Raw genomic sequence first — 25,181 nt, 5'->3', positions numbered from 1 at the left:
CCCTTCTCTTCCTAACATTGAACCTTCTCTTGTACCAAAGAAAAGTGGTTCAGCAAAATCAACTGTCACACCCTAGAGAATCAACTAAAAACTATTAGAAGTAATCCACAACTTTAGCAAAGTTGCAGGATACAAAATAAATCCACATAAATCATCAGCATTCTTATACATCACTAAGAAAATCCAACAGCAAGAGATAGAAAGAGAAATTTCATTTAAAATAAAATGTTGATAGTATAAAATATTTGAGAATCTATCTGCCAACGGAGGGTCAGAAACTATATGAGCAAAACTACAAAACACTTTCCACACAAATAAAGTCAGATCTAAGCAATTGGAAAAATATTAAGTGCTCTTGGATAGGTCGAACGAATATAATAAAGATGACAATACTCCCTAAACTAATCTATTTATTTAGTGCTATACCAATCAAACTCCCAAGAAACTTATTTTACTGAACTAGAAAAAATAACGACAAAATTTATCTGGCAGAACAAAAGGTCAGGAATTTCAAAGGAATTAATGAAAAGAAAAGCAAATGAAGGTAGCCTAGCTGTACCAGATGTAAAACTATATTATAAAGCAGCAGTCATCAAAACCACTACTACTTCTGGTACTGGCTAAGAAATAGACTAGTTGATCAGTGGAATAGATTGGGTTCAGAAAACAAAACAGTCAATAACTTTAATAATCTAGTATTTAACAAACCCAAAGACCCCAGCTTTTGGGATAAGAATTCACTATTTGACAAAAACTGCTGGTAAAATTGGAAACTAATATGGCAGAAAGTAGGCATAGATCTACACCTAACACTGTACACCAAGATAAGATCAAAATGGGTTCATGATATAGGCATAAAGAATGAGATTATAAATAAATTAGAGGAACATAGGATAGTTTACCTCTGAGATCTGTGGAGGAGGAAAGAATTTGTGACCAAAGAAGAACTAGAGATCATTACTGATCACAAAATAATTTTGATTTTATTTTGTTTGTTTGTACAAACAAAACTAAAGCAACCAAGATTAGAAGAGAAGCAATAAACTGGGAAAACATTTTTATATAAATAGGTTCTGATAAAGGCCTCATTTCTAAAATATATAGAGAATTGATTCAAATTTATAATAATTCAAGTCATTCTCTAATTGATAAATGGTCAAAGGATATGAACAGACAATTTTCAGATGAAGAAATTGAAATTATTTGTATCCACATGAAAAAGTGCTCCAAATCACTATTGATCAGAGAAATGCAAATTAAGACAACTCTGAGATACCACTACACACCTGTCAGATTGGTCATTATCATTTCCACCAATATTGGAGGGGATGTGGGGAAAAAATGGGACACTGATACATTGTTGGTGGAACTGTGGATGGATCCAATCATTCTGGAGAGCAATTTAGAACTATGCTCAAAAAGTTATCAAACTGTGCACACCCTTTGATCCAGCAGTGTTTCTATTGGGATTACATCCCAATACTATGCATATGGTAGGTGCTTATTAGTAAATGGTTGTTGACTGATTAGCTATTCTCCTTAACACAATGCTTTGCACATAGTAGATCTTTAATAAATGTTTGTTGATTGATTAGCTATTCTCCAGGACCTTAATTGAGCATTACATTTAATTCTAATTCCTTGTTCTTTTTTTAGCCCAGTGATCTTTTTTATTATAGATTCTTTTTTAAAAAAATTATTTTGTGGAGAAGAAATGCTTCTCATCAAAATTAAAACAACTTTCATAGAATCACAGAACTAGAGGAGATCTTAGAAACATTCATCTTAACTCCTTCAGTTTATATATGAGTCTCAGAGACCTTAAATGATTTGTTTAAAGTCATCCAGGTATTAAATGGCAAGCTGGGATTTAAATCTTGGACTCCAAATCCATACCATCCCCTCCCTCAATTTGATATGGCCAGGGATGCTGACCTTGAGATTGCAAGAAGGGAAGATGCTTCATTCTGAAAACTGCCTTTTTTCAATGGAACCCATGATAATAATTAAGTAGTTAGATCAGAAGTAGAATTATGCCAAATATCCTGGGAGTTGAGCTAGTTCCTTCCCTGTATTCAGCTGCATTTGCTTTGAACTGGGAATTAATCCAAATAGAATGGCCCAATCAAAGAATATAGAAGAGGAGGGGGGTGAGATAATGTGGGCTTCCATCACCAACTGTTAAATGAGCCTGAAGTTTCTCTGAGCTGGGCTGTCAAGTGCTAGGAATGTGATGAATTGTCCATTTACTAGGACCCATGTCAATCTATATAATTAATAAAATCCTCCTGAGACAGCATGCAGTTGTGAGTGGAGAGCCAACCTCGAACCTGGCTGACTTGCCCAGGGTGACCCAGAACAGTAAATGTCACAGGTGGAACTTTGCACTCCAGTTTTACTGATTTTTAGGACCAGCCCTCTCTCCATTATACACTTGAAGGCAACTGTTATTGTATTTTTGGCAAAATCCCTCCTCCTTCTTTTCTTCCCTTTTTTCCCTTTCCCTCCAAAATGAAATCAATTCAGACTTCATTTGATTTATTTCAGGAATTTCAGTGTTCCATATGCAAATTATTACAGAGCATTAAGAGCAACTAGGTGGTGCAGTGAATAGGTAATCAGACCTGAAATCAGAGGATCTCAATTCAAATCTGGCCTCAGCCTAGCTGTGTGACTCTGGGCAACTCACTTTACCTTGTTTGCCTCAGTTTCCTTGTCTGTAAAATAGCGAGAAGGAAATGGCAAACTACTCCAGTATCTACCAGTGTGACTCTAGGCAAGTCACTTTACTATGTTTGCCTCAGTTTCCTCATCTGTAAAATGAGCTGCAGAATAAAATGGTGAACTATTCCAGTATCTTTGCTTTAAATTTTTTTTAAAAAAAGAGGTCACAAAGAATCAGACATGACTGAAGAGCAGCTAAACAGCAATACAGGGGACATCACCCTTTGATCCAATAATCATAAAACGAAACCACTCTTTTTATTTTGTCATATCTATAGATTTTAAAAGTAATAAGATATTCAGTGATGTCTTTCTCCTATTTGCCAAAAATCCATAAACTAGGATGATGTTGCTTTTTATTTCAGTATAAATTCTGAACTCATGATAATAAGCTTATACTAAAAATAGAAAACAAATCATATAAAAATGAACATTTCTCTTGCTTAATACAGTGGAGCTAAGGTCAGATGGTTGTTGGCAACATGATTCATTCATTTTTTAAAAATAATGATTAATATCTCAGGTTTTGACTGTATTATAACTATCGTCTAAATTTTCTCCCAACTGCTTTTCTGTGAAGTAATATTAGGGAACAAAATTGACATTGTTCAGCAAAGATAACACCTTCAGTTTCCTATCATATTTGGAAGAGGTAAGCTAGCTAATTGCCTTAACGCTTTAAATACTGGAGTATTTTTTTAAATGATTTGAATTGTTTCTCATGGGAATCTTTTCTTGTGTATAGTACATCCTTCCTCACTTAGTAAATTGTTGTCTGAGGCTTCATAATCCCATTTGGGGTCTTCTTGGCAAAAATCCTGGAGTGGTTTGCCATTTCCTTTTCCAGCTCATAAGGAAACTGAGGGAAATGACTTACCCAGAGTCACACAGCTAGTAATTGTCTGAGGCTGGATTCAAACTCAATTCTTCTTGCTCTGAACAAAGTATTGATCAATTTATTGACCAGTCACATTGAGCTTTCATTGGTTAGTTATTCATAGTAAGCTTAGTTTTTGTTTTTAGCTCATCTGCTAGGGGAAGAAGCAACTAGTTAGTGAAGTGGATAGTATAGTATGCCTGGAGTCAAGAAGACTTCAAATTTTGAGTTCAAATTTAACTTCAGATATTTCCTAGTTGTGTGACCCAGGGAAAAGCATTTTAATCTGTTTCCCTCAGTTTCCTCAACTATAAAATAGGAATAAAAATAGTACTTATCTCCCAGGGTATCATAAGAATACAATGAAATAATATTTGAAAAGTGTTTAGCATAAAATATGGCACATAATAGACACTTTATGAATATTACTTGTTCCTTTTGAATTGTTCCAAGTGGTTGAGGGTGTATAATTAATATTCTTAGGGTTCTGATGCCTTAGTCTGGCAAGTCCCTAGTTTGGTCTGTGCTGTATCCCAGAGAAGTTCAAGTGCATTAAATACATCTGTTGTTAGTACCATGCATGTAATCAGTGATTGAACTGGAGGACTTGATTAAATAATGAATGTTTCCTTGTTGTGTGAGATTCTTGTCTGTGTATTTCCACTGATGGGAACTATCCAATATGCTGAAGTCATGTAGAATGTAAACTCATTGAAGGCAGCAATTATCAAACAATTAACAAGTACAATATTATTTAAGGGAGGGTGGGAAATATTTTATTTTCCCTGTTCTTCTAAGCCAACCTTAATCACTGTAATCATACTGGCTTGCTTTAGTTTTTCTTGTTTTATTTAAAAAAATATTTCCCCTTCTGGGTTCCTTTTGGAGAGTCATCTCATAATAAAGTAAGAAAAACAGACTAGGGTTCATACAATTATGTTTAGAAGTGTCCATCCTAATAATTAGAATGAATATATTTATTTACTTTTGCTTATTTTTCAGCATCAAAAACTTTTTAAAAAGTAGATTTGTTTAGAATAGGCCTGATTTTAAGAAATTGCCTTTAATCATTCATGTCATTTGGGCCTTTATTTTTACCTCAGCTCTAACGGGTCAACAGTGTGACTGAATGCAGATTGCTGTTTCATAGATGACCCTGTCATCAGTCAACCATTGTTTCCTCTCCCAGTTTATATTGATGTTGGTAGATGCTCACTTAGTCTGGGAGCCCTCCAGCTTTCTTCATTAATAAAGCATTCATGCAATACAGCTCAGGGACTTCTGTGTAATGAATAGATATCTGGCTTCTTTCATTTCTTAATCTCAAACCATATTTTCTAACATGGGGTCCTAGGTTTAAAATTGATGGAAACCTAAGAGTTCATCAATTCAAATATTTCCTCATCTCTCATCCCCATTTTAAACATGGGAAAATGGTGGCCCGGGGTCCAAGTGATATTTTTCCCCATGTCTTCCCTACATCCAATTTTCATGTGATTGGTGGATAACCTTAGATATAGGTTGGATGTTCTTCAGTGAATTTTTTCTACTTCTTCTTTTATACCCTAACTTGGTACGTAAAGTATTATTAACTTCATAATAGCCTGTTGGCTTATGCTTTTCAAGGGCAGTACTAGAAGAGATATCCTAAAGGATCATTTAGAACTAGAGGAAACCTGGAGAGGCGATGTGGTTCAAGCCTCTCAACTAAGAAAACTGACTTGGATCATAGGATTTTAGATCTAGGAATTTTAGACATCATCATGTCTAATGCCTTCATTTTACAAATAAAGACACTGAGACTTGTAGACAAGTGTCCTGGCCAAAGTCACATGGAGACTACAAATAGTCTGTGACCCTGACTTCTTCCAAAAGCATCCAGAACTGCCTGCTCTGAGAGCCACTCTACCTTTCTCAAAATGATATTTTTTAATGCTTTTGGCTAAATATTGAAACTAGTTGTGTGACTCTGGGCAAGTCATTTAATCCTGTTTGCCTCAGTTTCTTTGTCTGTAAAATGAGCTGGAGAAAAAAATGACAAATCATTCCAGTGTCTCTGTCAAGAAGACCCAAAATGGGGTCATAAAGAATTGAACAAAACTGAAAAATGACTAAACGGCCAAAAACAACACAAGATGAGTAAGGAGCAAAGCTGTGGTTTTATTTACATCTATACAAACGACCATCCTTTCACTTAGCTGCATTGCCTTCTTACTTATTTTACAACCAGAATATTTATGGAGGAGGCACAACTCCTCTAGGAATTTTTCATCTCATTCTTTGTGAAGCAAAAAACCTTCACATTTTCAGTGTCAACAGCTAAATTTGTCTGTAGATGGCATGAAAATGAGGCAATTTTTCATGCCCTTTGCACGTCATCTGTTGTGCTGTCATAGTGCCAGAGCACTGTAGGGACTGGACTGGACTGGAGGCTATTGTTAAGAGATGGATCAAATGAAATAATATTTGAAAAATGTTTAGCACAAAATATGGTACATAGTAGGTAGAAGTGGTCTCGGAGCCAGAAAGTCCAGCCAGAGGTTCAAATTCTGCCTCCTACACTCAGTGGATGTGTGACTGTGGGAAAATCAACCTCTCTGTTCCCTAGGCAACTCTCTAAGACAACAGTTAAGTGCAGGGAGAGTTACTGATCTTCGTTAATAAAACAAATAGGTTGAGATTTTAGATGGAGACCTGGAAGGACATTTCAAGACCATCTATTCCAACCCCCTCTTTTTTACACACAAGGAAACTGAGGCTCTGAAATATAATGTGCTTGCCCCAAGTGACCTAATTAATAAGTTCTCATATTCCAAATCCAAACACCATTTCTACCACACCCTTGACTTCATTAAGAAAGCCTAGGTCTATTTATTTCACTTTAACTTTATATAACTAGACAAACCTTATTTTTATACACAGTTTAATTCTATGGAAATAAAAATGTAATCGTAAATCGATAATCTCTGGTGGTTTACTAGGCTTAGTAATTTGCATTAGCTATTATTAAAAGTTGATATTTCAAAAGAAAAAAGCATAGGTCTAGCTCAGAAAAACTTGGTTAAGGTCACTATGGCTAAAGAATTCATTCATTTTCTCATGTGAAGCCATTGATAATGAGCCTCTCTATACTTAGGACTGAAATTTAGGGCTGAAAGAGACCTTAGAGACCATTTAGTCCAATTTATTCATTTTATAGACATTATTTATTATAGATAAATTTAGATGTGTATTTTATGTTTATTATAGATGTACTACTTATATATTATATATTTAGATATTTTATATTAACTGTAGGTATATTTATGTTAATTATAGGCAATTTGGATATGTATTTTATATTAATTATCCATATATTTATTATAGTTAAATTTGCATATATATTTATATTAAGTATAAATATACTTATAGGTATATTTCTATATTTTATATTAACTATAGATGTATTTATGATTTTAAAAACCTGAGACTCAGATGAAATTACTTGTGTGTGATTACACTAGTAAACATCAAGGTTGGCATTTGAACCCAAGTCTCCCAAGCTCTTGAGTCCTACCTTTTTTAGCTAGGCTGATCTTGCATAGCAGACACATTCTGTTCACAGAAGTCACAGGATTATAGATCAAAAATGTTAATGCATGAGAAGTGCTTCTGCTAATTTAAAGTATTATCACTGTGAGTTATTATTATATCTAATCGATAGTAGAAATAGCAACCAAAGAGCTGTAATGTTATGCAATGCTAAATTTGTATCCACAGGACTTGTACCAAGCCACAGCTCCTCTCCTTATCCATCTGTGTGTTGTTTTTTTGTTCTTTAATAATTTTTCAGGTGTGTCCAACTCTTCATTGACCCCATTTGGGATTTTCTTGATAGAGATCCTGAAGTGATTTGCCTTTTCTTTCTTTCTTCAGCTCATTTGACAGATAAGGAAACTGAGACAGACAGTCTCAGTGACTTGCCCAGAGTCACACAACTACGGAGTGTCTGAAGTTTACTAAGGAAAATGAGTTTTCCTGACTCCTAGTCTGGCATTTTCTATACTGCATATAGCTGCCCACCCATCTGTGTAATCTGGGCAAATCATTTCACTCGGATTCTTAATCTATGAAAAGAAAATTGGCCTAGTTGATTTCTTATGTCATTCCAGTTTTTAAATCTATGATTTTAGGTACCTATTGGGATTTCTAGGGTGGTTGAAAATTCTTCGCCAAGTCACTTTAATCCTCTGTGGCCCAAATTTCTTAATCTGTAACATGAGAATATTGGAGTAGCTTTTGATAGTTCTTTCAGCTCTATGCTTTGTACTGACATAGTTTTGGAGAATATTATACCCTTCATTTTAATAAAATATGAAAACTTTAAAGTTGCAAGGACACTTACTTGTGACATCATATAAAACCTAATTAGCATTTCATTGGAGTGTCTTGTTAATTAAAGTTTCCATTAGTGCTTGGGATACATTTTCTATTTGGGGGTATGCTTAAATTAGAAAATATCAGATTATTGGAAATCTGAGACTCAGAATTTTATTCATTTATATGAAAATAAATAAGTATTTAAAAAAAAAGGAATTAATTTTTTTAAAAATTACTTGAAGAGGTTGGGGGTATTATACAAGAGAAGAATAAGAGAGGCACAGGATAATTCTCTTCAAATGTTTGAAGTGCTATTGCATTAAAAAAAAAATTTAGGACTGTTCTGCCTCCTTCCAGATAACAGAGCTAGAAACCAAAGTTGTCAGTCATAGAACAGCAAATTTAGGTTTGATATCAGGAGAAACTTCCCAGTAATTCAAATTATTTCAAAGTAGAGTTGACTTCTGGATAGTTTCTTCTTCATTGGAGGTATTTGCCCAAAAGCTAGACTAGCACTTTCTAAGGATGTTGCAGAGAAGATACCTGTTCAGGTATAAGTCACAATAGACAGTCACTGAGGTCCCTTTTGATTTTAAAATTCTGCAATTCTAGCAAGGAAAATGTTTCAAATTAATTTTCAGAGACTCCCAGAAATATACAATGATAATAAATAATATTAGTACAACTTCTATGAAGAGTTCTGGGCTCCAAGTCAGGAAGATCCAGTTTCAAATCTGGCCTCTGGTACTTACTCTGATATTGCTTCTGGAGACACTTAATTTCTGTGTGTGTCAGGCAACAACCTACTAAATTTTAGATGGATTGTTACCTGTCTCAGTGGAAGGGACTTGTGCCTTTCAAATTCCCTAAGCTGATAAAAAATAATGAATAATTTATATATTGACTTATATAATACATTAATATTTGCCAAGTACTTTCTATGCATTATAACATTCATTTCTTGCAATTCTTATGAAGTAAATGGTGCAAATATATTATTCCCATTTTACAAATGAGGGAGTGAGGGTTAGAAAGGTTAAATCACTTGTCTATGGTCTCATTACTAATAAAAAGCCAAAGCCAAAAATGAACCCATGCCTTTACTGATTTCATATTCATTGTTCTTTCTGCTATACCATTTCTTTATCCAAAGAAGTGATATAGTTTAAAAAAAAAATAAGGGAGCTACTAGGAAGTGAATGGAAGTAGTTAAAGTTTGACTACCTTGGGGAAGATGGGATAGGATTTTCCCTCTAAACTTTATGCTTTTGGTTTTTTTCCCACCAGATATCACCTATCTAAACATAGACATAGAATCTTCAAGTTTTTTCTCAGAATTCTTCATGTTTGCTGACAAAATAAGAATCAAATCTTATGCAATAATTTATTTAGTTATTCCCTAATCCTTTTTCAGAGTGTTTTTTTTTTTTTTTTGGGGGGGGGGTTGTTTTATTTTGGAGTTAGGTTTTTCCCCACCAAAATTGTTGGTAGGAATATTTTGGTATATTTGAAACCGTTTTGCTTTACTTCTGACTTTGGGACCCTTCTGACTTTCTTCATTAATAAAGTATTCATTATATACAGACTTTAGGTTTCTGTCTCCTGAAGAGTTGGCCTTTGATATTGTGTTGAATATTCAGGATACAAAGAGAAAAATGAAATGATTCCTACCCTCAAGAAGCTTACATTCCCCTGAAAGGGAGTTAAAGTATAACAAATGAACACAAGCAAGTATTACAAAAGTGATAAGAGCAGGGAGAGATCACTTTCAGCTAGGAAATAAGGAAAGATGTCATTCCTTCAGAACTTTGAAAGAGAGATTTCAACAGGCAGAGATCAACCTTCCAAATATAAAGGAAAAGCTGAGAGAATTTAGGAAAGGCATGAGAGTGTGGGATGATATTCTGGAAAATATAGAAGTCCAATTTGGCTAATACATGAAGAGAGGTAATATGAGATTATACTGGAAAATTAGGAAGAGGAAGAAGAAGAAGAAAAGAAGAACAAGAAGGAGGAGAAGAAAGAGGGTAAAAAAGTTGATGAAGGAATTAGCAGAAAATGATGATGAAGGAAAATGAGAAAAAGAAGAAAAAAAGAGGGGACAATAATAATGAAGAAAGAAGATAAGAGAAAAAGAAGGAAGAAGAAAAAGATCATTTTATTATTTTAAGGTTTACAAAGCTCTAACAAATATTGTCTCATTTGATTTTTCATAACAATCCTGTGAGGTAGATGCTATTATTATCCCATTTTACAGATGGGGAAAGTGAGGCTGAGAATATTTAAGCAATTTGTCCAGGATCACAGAGCTAGAAATTGTATGACCACATTTGAACTCAGGTCATCTTGACTTCCAAGTCTGGTGCTCTATTAATTTCATCACCTCACTGCCTCAGATTGGCAGTACCAACCTAGAGTTTGGATTTATCTTCTACATAATCAGGAGCCACTGATGATTTTTGAACAGAGGAATAATATCTTCAGGCATGTGCCTTCAGAAAATTTGTTTTTAGAGAGATCATAGAAGGACAAGACTTTTTATAGACCCTGGGTAGGGATCATACATCAGTGGGACATTTTATCATCTTTGATCCCTGAAGGGCAAGATTTTTAAATAGAATTTGGATAGAGCCGATGGAAGAACTGGACATAATAACCATAGTAACCAATGAAGTTGTCATAACATGGTTGTGAAGCAGAGTCATGACATTGGGTGCAAAGGAGGTGGGGGGATGCTTTAGAATATGGAGTTAGAATCAGGGTTTTAAAAAGAAGTAGCAAGGCAGAGAAAGAAAACCTAATTTTAAATCCCAGCTATATACGTACTAACTATGTGATCCAAGATCAGTCACTTACACTCCATTTGCCTCAGTTTCCTCATCCATAAAATGGGGATAAGTAAACCTACCTTCCAAGACTGTTGAAGGGAAGATTTGATATTATTTTTAAATGCTTTGTAAACTTTAAAATACTTTTGTTCAGTTATTATTAAGTCATGCCCCACTTTTCGTGACCCCATTTGGGATTTTCTTGGCAAAGGTACTGGAGTGGTTTGCCATTTCCTTGTCCACAAAGCACTATATAAATACTATTGGTGTTGTTGTTAGTCATTTAAGGGAACAGTCAACAATTCATAAAGACTTTTGCTTTATGACACTGGAAGAAGGAGGGGGACGGCGTTTGAAGGTTTGTCTTCCCTTTGACCTCTTCTTCTTGACATCATTAATTGGGAATTTCTCTGGGGAGAGATTTTTTTCATAGAAAAGACTGACTGACCTTATCCAAGTGACCACAGATCCTCATGGATGAATAATTATCATCATCATCATCATCATTATATCTGCTTCCAAGAAATGGAGTTTTAGAGACCGTGATTTCCTTTATTGCCGTCCTTCACACAAGTAGGAAGAGGAAAGAAATGGTATTATTATAGAGAAAACAGTGACTCAATTCCTGTACTGTGCAGAATTAATCTCTTTACAGGTTCAGAATGTACTACAGCAGAGTAGGGCCAAGTCCAAGGAAATCCTCTTTGCCCAAACAAAGTAGACCTCTCATTGTGCTAAAATGGTACTTGACCAATAGACATTAAGTGGAGACCCTTTGGGTGAAATGTCTTGGATGCTCCAGTTGAGTCATTTGGAAACATACCATGTGAGAGAACTGGATGTACCGCTCTCCCGTCTTGCGCAATGTAGAAAATGGAATTACACTATGTCAGAAGTACTTGATCTTATTAAGCCACCTCAACCTTATCAGCCTATTCATTTTTATGCTCCTTCTATTGGTACTCCAATCAATGTTTAGAAAACAGAAAAGACAATTCATCGACCTATGGGAGCTGGAGGGGACCTGAGAGGCCATCTATTCCTTTTCATTTTACAAATGAGAAAAGAACCATTTATTAATCGTCTATTATGTAACCAGGTACATAGCTAAGGGCTTGACAAATATTACTTCATTTAATCCTCATAACAACCCCTGGAGGTAGATGCTATTGTTATCACCCCCAGTTTACAGTTGAGGAGACTGAGATAGACAAAGCATAAGGGATTGCCCAGGATCACAATCAGGGTCATCCTGGGTCCAAATATAGTGTTTTATCCCTGGCAAAACCTAGCTCAGGCCTAGGTCCACTAACTCCAAAGCCAGTGTTCTTTCCACCATCCCAGCTGCCTCTTGTGTCTCCTAAGTCATTTTTGTATCAAGCACCATGAAGAGGCATTTAAAAACTATTTTGGGTATAACTAGGCAGGATGCTGAGCTTTATATAAACAAGAGAAAAATCCCAAACATTCTTTTCCCGTGACCCAAGGCTTGTCTTAAAGTGCCATCGTGTTAGGGGCGGGTGCTCGGAGGGGACTGGAGTAGGGATGGCATGGAGGAGCTGGGTGGGGTATTTTCAGGATATCTTTGAAAAGCAGTTTTCCATGGTTTCCTCAAAGCTACTTGACGTTCTTGGGCACCAAAACTGTCTGTAGATGGGCCACTTCTGAACTATGAAACACTTTGTACCTTCCTGTTTGTGAAGGAGCTCCATAAGGGGACTTTTTACTTGGCATCTGCCCAAGAAAATATTTTTTGTTTTTGGTTTTTTTGTTTTTACACCTAGGGGCTCTTCACCTACCTGTAAAGTGCCCAGACCTTTTCCTCTCCACATCCCTCACCATAAATGTACTTGTAGACCTTTTCAAGGCTCCCTTTCCTGTTTTCTTATCTAAATCCCGCCTATGTCAAGTATTCTATCCTTGCCCATTGAGCCAGCACAATACGTCCAGAGGAAAAGGGAACAAGAATTTATTAAACCCCTTCTAGGTATCAGGCACCATGCAGAGAGGAAAGGGAACAAGCATTTATTAAGCACCTTATATGTATCAGGCACTGTGCCAAGGGGGAAGGGAATAAGCATTTATTAAGCACCTTCTAGGTATCAGGCACTGTGCCAACGAGGAAGGGAATAAGCATTTATTAAGCACCTTCTAGGTGTCAGGCACTGTGCCAAGGGGGAAGGGAACAAGCATTTATTAAGCACTTTCTAGATGTCAAGCACTGTGCAGAAACGGAAGGGAATAAATGTTTATTAAGCACCTTCTAAGTGTCAGGCACTATGCTAAGTGATTATAAATTGATGTAATTGACATCAATGATCTCATTCAAATACTTAGAGCATCCCTTCTAGGCTGGTAACACAAATAGCATTATTCCTGTTTTCTAGATGAAGGGTGCCTTGGTCACAAAACCAATAAGAGAGCTAGACTTGGAACTGGTGAATGAATCTAAGTTCTAAATCTTGGCCCTGCTTCTCATTTCCTCTGTGACCTTGCTTTACCTCTGTAGGTGCTATAAGATGAGCCGATCAGACTAAATAATTTCTCATGCCCCTTTCAACTCTGAATTTTCTAATCATGCATTCGTAGAAACCACAAATCCCACTGGATATAGCACTTCATTATTCTCTAAAATTGTCTCCCCAGTTAGCTTTAGAAGTACTTTGAGAGCAGGGACTTTTTATATAGCAGGTTAACCCAGCCTTTGTAGCACTTAGATAAAAGCCCATTAGTTAAAAAATGAAGATAGGGATAAAGACTAGACCAGAGATTTCACTAGCATAGGAACTCTCAGATGAGGAAGATCCCACTACCAGTAACATTATGGCAACTGATGTGCAATTTAAATTTCTAGAGAGTTGTCTGGGAGTGTTGAGAGGCTAATGACTTGGCTAAGATCACACAGCCAACTTATATCCATGGCTGAACTCAGAGCCTCCTGGTTTCCTGGTACTCTTGCTAGCTCTGTTATTGTTACTAGTTACTCAAGGTATTTTCCCTGAGTACAAAAGTTTGTAATTATTAATTCCTTTGCCTACCCCTGTTTATCATTTTTGTTCCTTATCCTTCCAGTGTTGAACAAACCCAAGACATGTCATTAATATTTGTTGGTTGGTTGATTGAATGAGGCCTTGTGATGGAAATGTTTTCCAGGCTTTTCTTTCCTTATTTAAAGAGTTTTGAAAATTAAATTTTTATTGTTATCTTTTGTTTTTACATTGCTTAAGTTTCCTCTTAGATCATTTCTCACCTGTTCTCAGAAAGTCAGCCCATCTAACAAACTTTTAAAATATGAAAGAGGAGGAAGAGCCAAAAATAAGCAAACAAATCAATACATTAAGAATATTTGATATGATATGAAATGCTCTACTGTCATGAACTTTTTACCTCTACAAAGGTGTTTTCTCATATCTTTGAGACAAAGCTTTTCCTTTTTTTTTTTTTTTTTTTAAAGAAATTTTTGAAGCAGCTAGATTGCACAATGGATAGAGCACTGGCTGTGAATTCAGGACTTGAGTTCAAATGTGGCTTCAGACACTTAACACTTACTAGCTATATGACTCTGGGCAAGTCACTTAACCCCATTTGCCTTGCCAAAAAAAAAAAAAAAAATCAACATTCAAGAAAAAAAAATTTTTGTCTATGTTTTTTGTCTTAACATTGGATAAACTATCTAAAATATAGAGAGAATTGACTCAAATTTATAAGAACACAAGCCATTCTACATTGGGTAAACTATACCCTTTATCCCTCCATACTCCTAGATTGCCATCTCTTATAACAAAGAATTTTTAGAAGAAAACATGAATTCAAAATCTTACAAAGATGAATGTTGAAAACTATCTTGACATATAATTGGAAAAACTAAAATTCTATTAAGTTAACAAATCATAAAAAGAAGAGAAAAGTATTAGGAAAACTAATTGGTATATCAAGCAAATTCAGAAATCTGCAATATTCCACATTTGTGGACATTACTCCTCTGCAAAAAAGTTGGGGAACTGTTTTCTCATAGCTTTTCTTTGGGACCAAACCTGTTCTTTATAATTTGACAGTGATTTTGGTTCTTTGGGCCTGTTTCTTCATCTGTAAAAAAGTGGGGAATTAAAGTCATTGGCATCTGAAGATTCTTCTACGATCCTTTTCTGTACATTCAAAGTGCTTTCTCAGCCTCAGTTTTTTCATCTATAAAATGGAGATAGTAATAGCAAATATATAAAAAAGGATTTTCTACAATAAAATGATATAAAAATGAATCCTGCCAAATTACAAAAAACAGGTTTGACTCCAAAGCAAAGGGATGAGAAAACAATTCCCCAATTTCTTTGAAGAGGAATAAGGTCCATAGATGTGGAATATTGCAGATTTCTTAATTTGTTTGATATACCAATTGGTTTTATTAATATATTTTTTCTCTTTTTATGTTTTCTTCCCCTCTCCCTTTAATAGTATCTTTCCTAATTATATGTAAAGATAATTTTCAACATTCATTTTTGTAAGATTTTTGAGTGTAGGTTTTCGTTTTAAAATTCTTTGTTATAAGAGATGGCAGTCTGGGAGTGATCAGTGTCACAGTAGAGATTTGATCTTGGATTTTCTTGACCCCAAATCTACCCAATACCATACTGCCTTTCCAGTGAGAGTAAAGTACCAACTGGAATCAGCCCTGCAGTTCAAATCCCACTTTTGTCCCTCATCTTTCTGATGTTGGATGATACAGTTCATCTCTGAGCTTGTATCTACATCTCTTAAATGAGTAGCTTGCACTCAGTGATCTCGAAAATCCCTTCCTGATTTTAAATCGATGACCCCAAGAATGTAAGTTTTATTGATCATTCTGCCTCTGCTAAAAAGCACAGCCAGCCAGTGGAGTTTTGGGGTTCTCTGTTCTGCCAAGCTGAGCTGAACAAGGGCGAACATTAGAAATGGCCACCATTTTAGATCAAATAATTTGTTTCTATTTAAGTAAAACTTCATAGACTTTTAAAACCCAGAGAATTAAAGAGAATTAATATGACACCCCCATGACCTCTCCCCTCTGCCATTTTCATGGAGGAGGAAATGGGAGCCCAGCCAAGAGAAGCAACTTTACCTCAGAGTAAGTGACAGAATTGGGAGTAGACTCCCAAGTCTCCTGATTCCTAATTCCGATACCATGTACCTAAGAAGGTCCTAGAAAAGCCTGAAAAAGGAGTAGTGATTGCTCTAGGTCAGGCAATCAACAAGCAGTTATAACATATCTTGCCAGGGCAGTTCTCAGCCTTTATTTTTTGTCATGAATCTCCATTAGCCATCTGGTGAATCCTCTGAACCCCTATTCTAAATCATATGTTTTTAATTTTTAATAGTATTTTATTTTTCCAAATACATGCAAAGATAGTTTTCAACATTTATCTTTGTAAAAGCTTGTGTTCCAAATTTTTCTCCCTCTTTCCCCTTCCCCTCCCCAAGAGCAAGCAATCCAATATAGGTTTAATATGTACAATTCTTCCGAATTGTATTTTATAAATTCATAAAATAAAATACATAGGATTACCAAGAGAACTCATCATACTGAAATAAAGATGTATTTTTTCTCCATCTGAGGTCATAGAATGCTCTCCCCCAACCCCAAATCTATTTCTAGATCTTAGGGCCAGTCTTAAGGATGCGAATACCAAAAAGAGACAGGTCCTGCCCTCAAGGAGCTTTCTTTTTTTATTATTATTATAGCTTTTTATTTACAAGATGTATGCATGGGTAATTTTTCAGCACTGACCCTTGCAAAACCTTCTATTCCAACTTGTCCCCTCCTTCCCCCCACCTCTCCTCTAAATGGCAGGTTGACTAATACATGTTAAATATATTAAAGTATATGTTAAATACAATATATGTATACATATTCATACAGTTATTTTGCTGCACAAGAAGAATCGGACTTAAAAATAAGATAAAATTAACCTGAGAAGGAAATCAAAAATGCAAGCAGACAAAAACTGAGGGAGTGGAAATGCTATGTTGTGGTTCACACTCATTTCCCAGAGTTCTTTCACTGGGTGTAGCTGGTTCTCTTCATTATTGAACAAATGGAACTGATTTGGTTCATCTTATTGTTGAAGAGGGCCACGTCCATCAGAATTGATCATCATATAGTATTGTTGTTAAAGTATATAATGATATCCTGATCCTGCTCATTTCACTCAGCATCAGTTCATGCAAGTCTCTCCAAGCCTCTCAGAAATCATCCTGCTGGTCATTTCTTACAGAACAGTAATATTCCATAACATTCATATACTCAAGGAGCTTTCTTGCAAGGTGACAGGGAGAGTCTACAACATGTGCACAAACAAGTAAAATCTCTCCTTTATGTACACACTTTATATATGTGTGTACATATATATATATATACGTATAAATATATATATATATATACACACATACAACTAATATATTATACTAATACTAAACTGTTATACTAATTATACTAATACTTATATACCTAATATTGTATTATATAAATTAATAAATTTAAAATTATATTATACAAATATGTATATCATATAAATGTTTATATACCCTATATTTATATCTACATGTATATATACACCTACATACTCTATATCTTTATGCACATATATATATATATATATATATATATATATATATACATACATATATTTATGCACACATATCCTATGTTATCTCATAGAACCCATAAAGTAGTCTTGAGCCCTGTGGTGAAGAGCTTTCAAGCGGAGTCTGTATTTTATTCTGTAACCCAGATGGAGTTTTTGACAGTATTTAATTGATACAAGGCAGGACTGCTTTAGGAATATGAATCAGACAGCTGTATGGAGGAGAGACTGGAGAAAGGAGAGAGGATTCAGGGAGACCAGTTAAGAAGCTTGAGTTAAGCCAGAGTGGTGATGAAGGCCTAAGCTAGGGGGGCCTGTGGAGTGAGTGCAGAGAGAAAACTGAAGGGAGAAGGAATCCAGAGGCCTGGAGAAATGAGATTGACAGGATTAGTGCTTTTAATAGCAAGCAATGGGCAGTGAGATCTGACTCCTGGAAGAAGCAGATACCTTCTTCCCTTCCTGAGCCTTGGATCTTGGAGCTAAAATTAACCAAATTATTTTGACTCTGCCTTGAAATTCAGCAGTTACAGAATGGAGATTCAGGCTTCCAGCAAAAGTTTATTTTAACGGAGAGATGTCTGTAAGAGAATTATCTTCTGTTTATTTGCATTTCAGTCTTTGGTGAGTAAATATGTTGGGCTCTCTGAAAAGCCCATCCCATTCTGGGAAAGAGCCAGGTAGAGGAAAGAGCTCCAGAATGAACTGTGGCTGGCATCTGAGTGAGGTGTCCCTGGCTCCGGCTAGGGTGACTAAGCAGCATTTCAGGAAGTGTGCATGCAAACTTGGGACTTTGCAGAGTGAATGCAGCAGGGGTGATGGGAGGAAGAGATGACTAGGAATGGACTGTTTCTTTCTTTATGCATTTGCCGTCTTAGGATGGAAGAGTCAGATGGCATTGGCAGGACATTTTGCACCTGCTCTTGTTCAGAGCAGAGAAGCAGAATCATAGAGTGGTTAGAGAGTTGAGGTTAGAATTTGGATGGTTTGGGTTCAAATAAAATCTTTAACTGCTTTGTAACTCAGGTCAAATGAATGAATAAATAAATGATGGGCCCCGTACTGTGGATTTAAATGCAAGAAAGATATTCTTCCCTGAAAACACTTACATTCAATTAAGGGGGAAGTGGTTGGCTATAGTTGAGTTGAGGAAGTCACAAGAATGATGAGGGGAGTCTAGCAAAGGATGCTTAACTCTTCTTGGCCCTAGTATCTTTATCTGCCAAATGCATATGATAATAGTCATTAAAGGTGACTTGATCAGAAAGGACCCCTTGAAAGGAGTCTGGGATTTCCAAAATGGGAAGAGGAGGCATTGTACCCATGGTGCCCCTGCAGGACACAGAGGCAAGAGATGGTATTTCCAGGCCTGAAAACATCAGGTATATCATCCCAGCTAGACTAGAGAGTAGGGGAGGGGAGGTTGTGTGAATTAAGCCTGGAAGATTGGAGCTTGAGTGTGAAACGTTGATTGCCTTTTATTCCTAAAGCAGCAGAGAACCAGCCACTGGTGCTTTTATTGCTGTAGTTGAATCATTTTTCAGTCATGTCTGATTATCGGTGACCTCTTTTGGGAGTTTCTTAGCAAAGATATTGGAGTACCCCATTTCTTGTTCCAGCTTATTTTACAGATGAGGAAACTGAGGCAAAGGGGGTTACGTGACTTTAGTAGGGTCACACATCTAGTGAGTATCTGAGGGCAGATTTGAACTCAGGAAGATGTGCTTTAGGAATATCAATTTGGCAGGTGTGCGAAGGGTAGATTGGAGTCAGGAGAGAGTGGAAGCAAGGAGATCAATTAAGCTATTGTAGTAATCAGGAATGGAACTAAGGTGATGGCCATGGGAAAGGAGAGAAGAGAAAGAGGGGCTGTGGAGGAAGAATTAACCAGACTTGGCTAATGGGGCAGGGAACCTATGACTAGGTTTATACCTAGTCTGCCTTCTTGAAGCTATGAATCATAAGTCTAATACTTTGTTTTTATAGATAAAGAAACTGGCCCTAATCAAAGGCCTAGGTCAGCTTGGATCAAACAGACTAGATTTGCAGTCAGTCAATAAAGATTTATTATGCACCTACTATATGCCAGGTACTGTGCTAAGTGCTCAGGATATAAATAAAATAAAAGACAGGCCCTGCTCTCAAGAAGCTTATAATCTCATAGGAGAAGACAATGAAGAAAAGACCTAGCATATAGTAGGTGCTATATAAATGCTTATTCCTTTTTCCTTCCTTATTAAGCACCACACTGGCTGCTATATAAAGGCTTATTTTTAAAAGATTTATTTTCTTTAATTTTTATTATTTATTTTATATTATATTATTATATTTATTCCCTTATTCTTAATAATAAGATCATGATTATCTTGTTTGATTAGATCTGTCTTCTTGTCCTATCCCAATGCTTCAATATTCCCATATATGTTCCATTTTTCATTCTGGTCATCCTTTGTCTTGTTGTTCTTCTTGCCTTCCACCTAAGTCTTGCCAGCAGAACTATGCTTCATATCCATGGAAAAATCCATGGTATGTGGGAAGAGAGATCATTATCCAACTTCTCTGTCATCTGAGCTGCCAATATGTCTCTTCAATATGAAACAGTATTTTTAAGGTGCTTTGAAATATTTTAAGACATTTTAAGACTGAATATTAAAAGCCAGTGAAACCCCAAAACTTGAAAAACTGATGCTCATATTACTTTTTTTCTTTTCTCTTCTATTTACACTAACATTAATTTTAAAAAAAAAATGGAGTTCCAAATTCTATCCCTTCCACCCGTTGAGAAGGCAAGCCAATATGATTTCAGTTATACATGTGAAGTCATGCAAAACGTTTATTTCCACATTAACCACGATAATTATGTTAATGCCACATTTAAATGCTAGGTCCATTCACAAGCCCCTTGACAAAAGGTAATCCATTGCATTTAAATGTATTAGCTCTTCTTAGATTCCTTTTGAACCTGTGTGTGAGGGTAATTCTTAATTTGATTTAAGGGATTTCTATTTCAAAATAAGATCCCTCTTAAATTTTGTTGTCTTTTTTCTTTGGAGATTCTTGCTGAAATTCACTAATAGTACCTGGTATGCAGGGCACACATCCAGTGATTAAGATGTCTAGGACAAATTCAGGAATGATTCCTTGAGGGGGTGACAGCATGTGCCCTCCAGAGAGTCTAGTCTGTTTCCTTCCTAACACAACTGGCAGCAGGACCACCCTCACTTCTCCAACTACCCAACCCTTTGAAATAGTTTGGGAAGCAGCAGGTGGAGGAAGATAAACATGGGAGGAAGAGACATGATCCTAAAGGCAGGTGATGTCAGAGTGACTGAGGACTCATGGCTTTGGGCCAGTAGAGAAATGTGAGACACAGGGATGGTTGGTAGAGAAACATTGTCAGAAGAGGAATATATACTCCACCCTCATGTTGGCACCTTGTAGCAAAGACCTAATTGCCCCATCGTTATTAAAGATTTATAGGTCAATAAAATGTGGTTGAGGAGCAAATATTTCATACTGGAAAGATGACCTAAAAAGTCACCGAATCCAATGTCCTCATTTATAGGCAAGGGAACTGAGATCTAGAAAAGTTGTGTATTTTTGGGCAATTCCAACACTTCTGTCTATAGTTATTTATTTCTGTGGGACTAAAAATCACCTTTTTTGGGATACTCAGTCTTTCCCTTCAGACTTTAACTCTTCAAGTATTCAGGGAATAAAGTAGCCCATAGCATTTCTAGTGCTTGGATCCATACCTCTGATACTCAATACCTTTTCATGTCTCTCAGCCTCAGTTTCCCCATCTGTAAAGTGAGATCCTAAGATCTAATGCATGTCGGAAGTAAATCACCCACTACAGAAATAGTGTTTTCATTCTTGTTGCTCTGGACAGGAAATGCCTCTTGAGTTTTCTCTTATTTCAGTTTGCAAGAGTGCCTTTGTATTACTCAATTATCCTAATTAACCTAACTTCATCCCATTACTTCACCACTTTGTTTACAGAGTCCATTACAGAAAACAAACTTTATGGATTGATGGTCCTGGGAACTTGAATCCAAATGGTTTTTTTCTTTCTTTCTTTCTTCTCTCCACCCTTTAAAGCGACTCTTTAGTTTGACTCATATCAGTGGGTGTCAGAGTGGGTAGGGCAGAGATCCAAGTTACCTGGGCACCTGGAAAAGCCCCAGACTAAATGGTGACCTCATTCTCATTCACAGCTTTCTTCTGTCAAGACCAGTAGCTGTTCCCTGATTAGACAGAGAGACAGTGAATCATTCAGTGAACACACCTTGATGAAGGCAGAGTCAGGCTACCCTGAAGTGAGTTCTTAATGGTAGCTAGCAACTCTTACTCTCTTCATTATTGACCATTTAGAATACCACAGCTCTGATTTCAAAAATTATGTCCTTTCTATGATAGAAGCTGGATAAATGTGTCTCCTTGCTTCTGTTTCTCTGCTAATTTCCTTTAGAAATTCAGTCTGCTGGGGACAGCTAGATGGCACAATGGATAGAGCACTGGCCCTGAGTTCAAATCTGGCCTCAAACACTTAATACATCTAGCTGTGTGACCCTGGACAAATCATTTAGCCCCAATTGCTTCAGGGAAAAAAATTAGCTTGCTTTTGTAATGGCGTTACGATTATAATAAATTTTGCCCCTTGATAAAGGAGGAAAAAAAGAATATGTACAATTTCTTTGTGGTTTTATAACTTTAAGATGTGGAGGAAGAAAGGAAACAAGAACAATTTGTTTTTTTTTTTAATATTTCATTTTTCTTTCATATCAAAATTATTTATTTTTAAAGTATCTTATGGGATATTTTATAGGGTTTTTATTAATTTAATTATTCCATTAAATTGAATAATATTAATAATATAAAATATTTTAGTTTAGTAATAAATATTCTTTATTTTGATTCTTTCAGGTGGAAAGGCATGACATGAATACTCTGAGCCTTCCTCTCAACATTCGCCGTGGGGGATCTGACACCAATCTCAACTTTGATGTCCCTGATGGCATCTTGGACTTTCACAAGGTCAAGCTCACGGCGGACAGCTTGAGACAAAAGATTCTTAAAGTGACTGAACAGATCAGGATCGAGCAGACGTCCCGCGATGGGAATGTGGCCGAGTACCTCAAGCTTGTGAACAGTGCGGACAAGCAGCAGGCTGGACGCATCAAGCAGGTCTTTGAGAAAAAGAACCAGAAGTCGGCCCATTCCATCGCCCAGCTCCAGAAGAAACTGGAGCAGTACCACAGGAAGCTCCGGGAAATTGAACAGAACGGCACCTCTCGCACCTCAAAGGACAATGCCAGGGACAACCTGAAAGATGGCCACAGTAAATCTCGGCCGGCCGGCCACGGGATGGAGAGTGGGAAGTCGGGGGTGCCGGGGGTCTCCCTGACTCCGCCGGTGTTTGTTTTCAACAAGTCCAGGGAGTTTGCCAATCTGATCCGCAACAAATTTGGCAGTGCAGATAACATCGCCCACATGAAGAGCTCCTTGGAAGAGTTCAGGCCCGAGGCCAGCTCGAGAGCCTATGGGGGCAGTGCCACCATTGTGACCAAGCCCAAATACGGGAGTGACGATGAGTGTTCCAGTGGCACGTCAGGCTCTGCGGACAGTAACGGCAACCAGTCCTTCGGGACCGGGGGCACGAATACTCTAAGCAGCCAAGGGAAGCTGGCCATGATCTTGGAGGAGCTACGGGAGATTAAGGAGACCCAGACTCAACTGGCAGAGGACATTGAATCTCTAAAGGGGCAGTTCAAAAGAGAATACAGCTTCATTTCTCAGACCTTGCAAGAGGAACGATACAGGTATTATCCTGGCCTTAGGCACGCTCTGTTCTGGCAGAAGCAGAGGGATAGATTCACAAGGCGAGCTTATGTGACCACAAAGGGCCTGTTCTTGTTACAGGATGTCCCGGTGGGGATGGTTTCCATGGATATATGGGGATGGTCCTTTTCTGGATGGCCCGTCTCTAAGAATGTCCTTCAGTTTGTGACAGCAGCAATACACAGGTGGATGTGTGTGTGTGTGCTATGTGTCTCTAAAAACTGCAAGGTTTAATTAGGTTAATAGGTTCTAGGTTAGCATAACTTTTTAAATGTTTTTAAAATATTTAAAATTTTACTTTTAAAAATAGGTTTAAATATTTTAAAATTTTATTTAAATTTAAAATTCATTAATTTTTAATTTAATAGTAAAATTCATTAAATTTTAAAATAGGTTTTAAATATGTCCAAAATCTTACATTAATTTATATATACATATATAAACTATGTATTATATAAGCATTATATTATTATATTACATTATGATGTGTCATAAATATATGATGTAATTATATATTTGTATATACATTTGTATATAATGTGATATAATGTAAGCATTATATCTAAATCTGCAAAGCTTAAGGTCCTAGATTAGCAAAACTGTTTTTAAATATGTTTAAAATATTTAAAATTTTACTTTTAAAAATGTTTAAAATATTTTTAATATTTTTTTTATTTAAAATTCATTAAATTTTAATTTAATAAAATTTATTAAATTTTAAAATAGGTTTTAATATGCCCAAAATTTTACATTAATCTCTCACTCTCTCACTCTCTCTCTCTCTCTCTCTCTATGTATATATATATATATATATATATATATATATATATATATACACACACACACACACACACACACACACACACACATCTCCTAGATAGATCATGCATCTTTAGTGGTACTACAGTGGAAAAAGCACTGACTTTGGATTTAGATGTATAAGTTCAAATCCTCCTTCTAATACTGATTCTCAGTCTTACTTTGGACTTGATGCTTTATGGAATCATGAGGGATGATTAGCTCATATACTCTTATGATTCTCACAGCCTCAGTTTCCTCCTGTAGACTAGATGACTTCTAAAGGGTCTTCTAACTTTATATCTATGATCCTATAATTTTTCATTTCTTTCCCAAAGTCACTGTAAAAATTTTTTCCTCATTGACAAAATGGGAGTCATAATGGTACAGATTGTTATGAGGACCAAATAAGGTACTCTATAACTTGACAGATCTTAAATGCTAGCAAAAAAATGTTTTTAATATTAAATAATGTAACAAAAATAAATTTTTAAAAATAAATTAAAGTAATTAAATTCACCAGGTATTTAGCAAACACCTGTTTTGTGCTAGGCCAGTGGTTCTCAAACTTTTGTTCTCAGTATCTTCATCTTAACAAACTCACTATCAGTTTGTTAAAAAAAAAAAACAAACTATTGATCTGTTCAAAGAGTTTTTGCTCACATGGGTTATATTTATAGCTATTTACTATATTAGAAATAAAAAATAATTTTGAATTTGTAGACCCTCTGAAAGGGTTTCAGAGACCCCAACAATTCTTTGGACTACACTTTGAGGACCACTATGCTAGGCAATGAGATGTCCCTAGGGATTTTCCCTCTCCCCGTAAAAAACAAACAAACAAAAAAATCCCTTTTCTCAAGTTTGCATTCTACTGATAGGGGATAATAGTAAAAATCTTGAGGGGATGGGGAAGTGATTCTTTCACAATGAGGAAACTACCAATTGGTACTAGTTGGCAAATGGTTTCCAACAAAGTCTTCATAATTACCTGGGGAGCGCTGGTAGATTAAATAACTTATTTATTCAGAGTCACCTACCATGTATCGAGTCTTCATTACTCCATAGCTGGCTTTTACCCATTGAGCCATCTCATTTCTTACAAATCTGACATGATATCAATCTTAATAGGTTTGCTAGGCA

At 36.1% G+C, this 25,181-nt stretch overlaps 1 protein-coding gene across 3 annotated transcripts in view; it reads left to right on the top strand.

Moving 5' to 3' along the window:
- The window catches only part of TMCC3 (transmembrane and coiled-coil domain family 3), a 130,109-nt gene that overhangs the window by 89,591 nt on the left and 15,337 nt on the right, over positions 1-25,181 (top strand). For 2 of the 3 annotated variants that reach the window (XM_031938903.1, XM_003771029.4), the window contains one exon: positions 22,326-23,221. In XM_031938903.1, the coding sequence (XP_031794763.1) occupies positions 22,326-23,221 (896 nt within the window). Of the gene's footprint in view, positions 1-21,616; positions 21,719-22,325; positions 23,222-25,181 lie in introns of all 3 variants that reach the window. The other variant, XM_031938902.1, reaches the window with a different exon arrangement.

The sequence above is a fragment of the Sarcophilus harrisii genome, chromosome 5, assembly GCF_902635505.1.
Source record: "Sarcophilus harrisii chromosome 5, mSarHar1.11, whole genome shotgun sequence".
In the NCBI taxonomy this organism is placed as follows: domain Eukaryota; kingdom Metazoa; phylum Chordata; class Mammalia; order Dasyuromorphia; family Dasyuridae; genus Sarcophilus; species Sarcophilus harrisii.
Note: the sequence above shows the minus strand (reverse complement) of the source record. Positions and strands in the feature narration are given on the sequence as shown.